Consider the following 6,611-nt stretch of genomic DNA (forward strand, 5'->3'; position numbering starts at 1 on the left):
TAAAGCAGCAAAAGCAGAGTCAAAAATGGTGCCAAATGACAAAGAAGACTGCAGCTGCAACTGCCCACTGTACCCAGGCACTGCTGTTCTGCGCATGCTCAGTGTGCGTAACCATTCGCTACGGTTAGAAAATTTACCGCCGAGGTTAAATTAATCTTAATGGTGTGGTTATTTTTCCAACTCACATTAGTTAATACAACTTTACATGATGTGAAAATAACTCCTGAGATGAAAATTAACCTGACAGTTTTTAAAATAATAAAATTATTGATACAATGACTATCAGTAAAATTTAGCTGAAAGAGTAACAGCCAACTAGGGATTAATTCAGTTAAAATTTTGTTTTTACAGCGTATCACTTTCAAACAAGTTCATTGCTTGACATGAAATTATAAGAGGCCAAACTTTTTGATGCAATAAGCCATGTGAAGAAGAACAGAAACTCTAAGTCTAGTATAACTTGTGAAATCACTTAACCGGCAGCTGCCACATCAGTCATCAATCTCTTATTACTAAGCTGAATAGGAATGATGAAAGTGAATAGGTTAAAATATTTGTTAAGCAATGCGTACCTTACAGCAGCTGTTGAAGAAGATGAGCTCACATTTAGCAAATTCACGGATATCATTTTAGTTGACTCATCAATAATTTTACTGTATACAAACACTGTAATACAACATATTAAATTACTCAGAACACACATTATCATACAGTAAGAGTCCTGGTCAAACAACAGAGATTTTTGATCTTTTAAACTTTGGTTCTTCACTCTGTAAAATACTTGTTGATCACATTAATCTTCCTCTCTATGCATGTTAACTTTAAAAAGATTTTATTTCAAGATGAGGAGGGAATATTTCACAATTCAAACGTTAGTTTTAACCTATAAATAGTTATTTTAACTACTAAGGTATATTGTAAACCACACATAATGTTAATTAACCATATTTATGATGGTTAAGTAACTTCATTATGGTTAGTTTTACACTTATTAGTTATTGTAACCACCTATGGTAAAAATTAACTTCATGTCAGGTAAAATAACTACACTTGAAGTTGGTTATTTAACTCCAATATGGTTAAATTTACATCTCATTTTTTACAGTGAACAGTGGCGTTGAGCTCGAGGAAAGGCTGGAACTTGATGACGGTAGAGAACCGAGAGAAGATACCGGAGACTGCTGCTGATATCGAGGAGTAGGAGCAGTCATGGCTACACCCATGACAACTAGGGTTTGAAATTGGCGTAGCCCTTCAAAGGAGCCTTCATCATTTGGAAAGTACGCACTACCGTCAAAATCGTCCTGTAGCCATGCCTCTTCGGGATCCACCTGAAAAACTCGCCTTAAATTCTCTGTATTCACCTGAGAAACGTTAAGTTCAGAGGACCTGCCATTCCTTTTTAACATAACGGTAAAGCCAGAGTTTCCAATTCCAAAACTACTTGATGCCATCTTCTTAGCCTGCTGCACGTGCTAATATTAACAGTTAATGCAGTTATGTTTATTACTAATGATCAAATAATCTACTAATAAGAGTTACAATGAAGAAACTAAATCTCTGCTCGTTTCAATGAAATATAATAGGCCATCACGGAATGATCCATATTCACCATTAACAACTGTATGGAAAAAGTTGCTGAAGTCAGGGTATCTTCTAAAAAATACATCCTGCCTTTGCTGAGCAAGGTCCACTCTATTAGCAAGAGGATCACTACCAAAAGAGCTGAACCATGTGAGATGAGAGCCCTTAGATTCCATAAGTTGAACAGCATCAGTTGCTTCAGGAATAAGTGTGTATGGGACACTCATAGCCATATTGTTTTCCCTCATCAATTGAATTGGAATACCACCTTTCTTCCCTATAAAAAAGAAGCATGCATGTAACGAAGACATATGTCAACACTGTTGTGTGTATACCATTAATTTTAGTGATCTTATGCACTCTAAAAGAGACTATGGGTATTATACCCTTTACATGGAAATTTTTTAAAATAAAACCAAGAATTACAAAAAATATTTTCATTAATGTGGGTCTGGTTGCAATGAAATAAAAAATGGCGACTGTGAAAGAAATGGGAGAAAGTTGTGAGCTTACTTACAGCAAAATAAGACTTATTTGTTATTCATATAACTCTCAAGCAGCAAGAAAGTTAAGAAAGCAGCTACAAAATCTTCTTAAATCTCAGAATAAAAGCTTAAATCCATTGGTTCATCAGAAAGGACTGAGATTCAAACTGGCAGTGAGACAGTGCATGACTTGATGCTATAAGCTGCTGAGATTCTTAACTCATAGCTAGAACAAGCTATGAAATTTCCTTCTATGCAAATTCTGCATTAGTATATAGACATCAACATGTATTTTAGTAAAGTCTTATGTGACTACATCAATGTCTGAACATGTACATTGCTAATCAAAATCATTAGTTATTATGATGAATGAAATTGGATATAGTTCCATTTAAATCTGCCCAGCCTATAGATTCATTTATAGAAATGCAAAGGTGTTTCGGTGTGGCTCTGAAAGTGTCAAAATTTAACCTTAATTTCAAGAGTGGACTTGTACACACAGCACACACATTTTACCAAATTATGCTTAATCAACTCTTTCAATCAATAGTATAATAGTATAGACATTGTAATTAAGAGAATGCTAATGGCCATTGTGCTGTTTTTAGCTATAAGGGTAATATAAATAGTAATTACAAAAAAATTGAAATTAATGCTCTAAAATTTTGAAAGTAACTGTAATGGTTGCACTGACACAATGCAAATAAATGGACTGTATAAATAATGTAACATGACATGCATTCACAATATAAAATCAGTTAACAACACGGTTAGTAATCTCCAAAACCACTGTAAATCTACATGTACATAAAATTTATAATTACCAGGTATTCTATGATGGTTCCATGATGACACTGCCATAGCTGTACCAACATTTGCTACACGTATGCTGAACCAAGACACACAGAATTTAACATGCTCATCTTCCATATTAATCTCTCCGCTTTCCTGCAGTGATATTAGGCAGCTCTTTATTGGATAATTAACACGACCATTTATTTCCACCCACATACGCTCAACAGAGTGATTCTAGAAACTACAAATAACAAACCAGTAACATTCTATTACTCACTAGTTTTGAACTAGTTTGAAGATGTGGAGGACGCTGAGTATTATGGCGCAAATGAGCCAATTGTTCTTGTATAAAGAGCATCAAGTACCATTCTTTTCCTTGGTCCACCCGAATCTGGTCCCATAAGCCATATTCTGACAAAATTGGCCTAAAGCCCTTTATAAACTAATGCCAATAAAAATTAATTTACCTGTACAGGTTAGAATAAATTTCAACAGTGTTCTTAATTGGCATGCTAAGAAATCCAACTATCATACGACTATATCCATCTACTGCACAGATATGGGTTACACCATACATTACCAGCTTTTCATTCTGGTCAATGTGTAACTTATGACCAAAATAATCAGCATGATATGGAATCGGATTAATTAGTCGAGCAGTAACCGTTTGTCGAGCATGGTGATGGACAGGATTCACTTGCCTCAAAGCCCTGCCTACTCTTTCTTCACCAATGACCTTTCCTTCTGATGCAAGCAATCCTTTCATTGTCTTTCTTCCATATGTAGGACCAACCTACAATTAAGTGTTATAAATAAAATAAACATTAAGATTACTTTAGTAACAGCTTCTGTAACAGCTTGTTCCACTTCATTTGTATCTAGTTGACTAGTTCGATGAATGTCTTTAGAGGCACAAAAACGCTGAATTGAGCGAACACTAAATCCCCTCACACCAGGATACAAGGACTGCAGGTGACAGCTCAGCTGAAGGTGTGTCCATTGCTCCCCTACAACCTTGGAGTGCACAAAATCTTCCATTCCTTCAAGGGAGCATGAGACAGCCCTTTTTCTAGAGAAAGATTAATTAATACCAAGAGTATTCTCTAAACTCAATCTATTATAGTATAACTCAGAATGCCATCAACACCAAGCTAAGGAATACCAGAGTCAGCTTGTTTGGAGAAATAATACAGCCTAGGAAATAGATACGAAAAAATCATGATTATCAACATTAAACCAATTATTGAGACTTATTTTTCCAATCTTTAGATTCATATTTATCTTGTGGAGAAGAGGCCATTTTGATCTAAAAATAGGAATTTGGAATACTTAAAATTAACCCTTTGCCTAATACCTAAAAATAGAAATTAAGATGGCGGGAAAATACACGCACCAACAATGCTACAGTGCAACAGTGCAACAATGCTACAATGCAACAGTGCTACAATGCAACAGTGCTACAGTGCTACAATGCAACAGTGCAACATTGCTACAATGCAACAGTGCAACAGTGCAACAATGCTTCAGTGCAGTCAACAGTGCAACAGTGCTACAGTGCAACAATGCTACAGTGCAACAATGCTACAGTGCTACAGTGCAACATTGCTACAATGCAACAGTGCAACAGTGCAACAATGCTACATTGCAACAGTGCAACAATGCTACAGTGCAACAGTGCTACAATGCAACAGTGCAACATTGCTACAAGGCAACAGTACAAAAGTGCAACAATGCTACAATGCAACAGTGCAACAATGCTACAGTGCAACAGTGCTACAATGCAACAGTGCAACAGTGCAACATTGCTACACTGCACAGTGCAACAGTGCTACAATGCAGCAGTGCAACAATGCTACAGTGCAACAGTGCAACAGTGCTACAATGCAACAGTGCAACAATGCTACAATGCAACAGTGCAACAATGCTACAGTGCTATAATGCAACAGTGCCACAATGCTACAGTGCAACAGTGCAACAATGCTACAGTGCAACAATGCTACAGTGCAACAGTGCTACAATGCAACAGTGCAACAGTGCAACATTGCTACAGTGCTACAATGCAACAGTGCTACAATGCAGCAGTGCAACAATGCTACAGTGCAACAGTGCAACAGTGCTACAATGCAACAGTGCACCAATGCTACTGTGCAACAGTGCTACAATGCAACGGTGCAACAGTGCTACAATGCAACAGTGCACAGTGCAACAATGCAACAATGCTACAGTGCAACAATGCAACAGTGCTACAATGCTACAGTGTAACAGTGCTACAATGCAACAGTGCAGCAATGCAACAGTGCAACAGTGCAACAATGCTACTGTGCAACAGTGCAACAATGCTACAATGCAACAGTGCTACAGTGCTACAATGCAACAGTGCAACATTGCTACAATGCAACAGTGCAACAGTGCAACAATGCTTCAGTGCAGTCAACAGTGCAACAGTACTACAGTGCAACAATGCTACAGTGCAACAATGCTACAGTGTAACAGTGCAACAATGCTACAATGCAACAGTGCAACAATGCTACAGTGCAACAGTGCTACAATGCAACAGTGCAACAGTGCAACATTGCTACAATGCAACAGTGCAACAGTGCAACAATGCTACAGTGCAACAGTGCAACAATGCTACATTGCAACAGTGCTACAGTGCTACAATGCAACAGTGCAACATTGCTACAATGCAACAGTGCAACAGTGCAACAATGCTTCAGTACAGTCAACAGTGCAACAGTGCTACAGTGCAACAATGCTACAGTGCAACAATGCTACAGTGCTACAGTGCAACATTGCTACAATGCAACAGTGCAACATTGCTACAATGCAACAGTGCAACAGTGCAACAATGCTACAATGTAACAGTGCAACAATGCTACAGTGCAACAGTGCTACAATGCAACAGTGCAACATTGCTACAATGCAACAGTGCAACAGTGCAACAATGGTCCGTGTATTTTCCCGCCATCTTAATTTCTATTTTTAGATATTAGACAAAGGGTTAATTTTAAATATTCCAAATTCCTATTTTTAGATCAAAACGGCCGCTTCTTCTCAAGATAAATAGGAACCTGAGGATTGGAATGATAAGTCTCCAATAATTGGTTTAATGTTGATAATCATGAGTTTTTTCTTACCTATTTCCTAGGCTGTATTATTTCTCTAAACAACAAGCTGACACTCGTAGGGCCCTGGCACTAAAGGGGGCTGGGGCTTGGCTATTAGGGGCGGGGCCAGGGGCCATATATAGTCTATCTATACCACCACCTATCATGACCTATGGCTAATGATCTGTACGTTGCTGCAGTGTTGTATGCAGCTAATTTTTGACTGAAATCAAATACTGTCTACACATACAGGTACATGTATCTATGCTGAAAATAATTCTTTGATTATACCCTTTGTATAGAACTTGATGGTACTCAGTCTGCTCCCTGGTATTGCCAAAAAACTTACAGCTGTTTTCCTGTCTGCCCAGTTTGTTTACTGATTAAAATGTTAATTATTGCTAAAATTAATTAAATTATCATAAGTAATAGACCCCTCCCCAATGATTAACTATTGAAAAATGGCAGGCAGTTGGCAATAGTGATTTCCTACTGGGGAATGAACCACAAGGATCTTTGCTGGCTAAATATTTACGGTAGTTGGGTGGGGAAGCTTTTGTTATTCATAATCAATATTAAATGAAGAATTAAATAAGTGACATATTGAATAAATGAATCATTAAACGACACCTAGCATAAA

General features: G+C 37.4%; 1 protein-coding gene and 1 long non-coding RNA gene across 4 annotated transcripts; one reads left to right on the forward strand and one right to left on the reverse strand.

Moving 5' to 3' along the window:
- Positions 1-1,492: 1,492 nt before the first annotated feature.
- On the reverse strand, positions 1,493-4,218 carry LOC109587405 (uncharacterized). Of its 3 annotated transcripts, XM_020003642.1 has the most exons (6): positions 3,699-4,218; positions 3,332-3,657; positions 3,142-3,289; positions 2,894-3,098; positions 1,675-1,861; positions 1,551-1,621 (listed from the first exon to the last, which is right to left on the reverse strand). In XM_020003642.1, the coding sequence occupies exons 1-6, from the start codon at positions 3,900-3,902 to the stop codon at positions 1,615-1,617; spliced, it is 1,077 nt and encodes a 358-aa protein (XP_019859201.1). In that variant the 5' UTR covers positions 3,903-4,218; the 3' UTR covers positions 1,551-1,614. The 3 variants fall into 3 exon arrangements, with proteins under 3 accessions (XP_019859199.1, XP_019859202.1, XP_019859201.1); XM_020003640.1 differs by having other exon boundaries at positions 1,493-1,861; positions 3,699-4,217; XM_020003643.1 differs by having other exon boundaries at positions 1,493-1,861; positions 3,332-3,637; positions 3,699-3,790.
- Positions 4,219-6,105: 1,887 nt separating this feature from the next.
- Positions 6,106-6,415, forward strand: LOC109587403 (uncharacterized). Its single transcript, XR_002187572.1, has 2 exons — positions 6,106-6,223; positions 6,274-6,415. It is a non-coding gene; the product is annotated as an uncharacterized LOC109587403 (long non-coding RNA).
- Positions 6,416-6,611: the final 196 nt, after the last annotated feature.

The sequence above is a fragment of the Amphimedon queenslandica genome, unplaced genomic scaffold (assembly GCF_000090795.2).
Source record: "Amphimedon queenslandica unplaced genomic scaffold, v1.1 AMPQUscaffold_12583, whole genome shotgun sequence".
NCBI lineage: Eukaryota > Metazoa > Porifera > Demospongiae > Haplosclerida > Niphatidae > Amphimedon > Amphimedon queenslandica.

What these genes read in the sequence shown, in the direction of transcription:
- LOC109587405 (XM_020003640.1), bottom strand. Translation starts at nt 3,902, where the DNA reads ATGGAAGATTTTGTGCACTCCAAGGTTGTAGGGGAGCAATGGACACAC. An exon ending in TTCAAACTAGTTCAAAACTA is followed by an intron (nt 3,099 to 3,141) that starts GTGAGTAATAGA and finishes TGTAGTTTCTAG; the next exon opens with AATCACTCTGTTGAGCGTAT. An exon ending in GAACCATCATAGAATACCTG is followed by an intron (nt 1,862 to 2,893) that starts GTAATTATAAAT and finishes TCTTTTTTATAG; the next exon opens with GGAAGAAAGGTGGTATTCCA.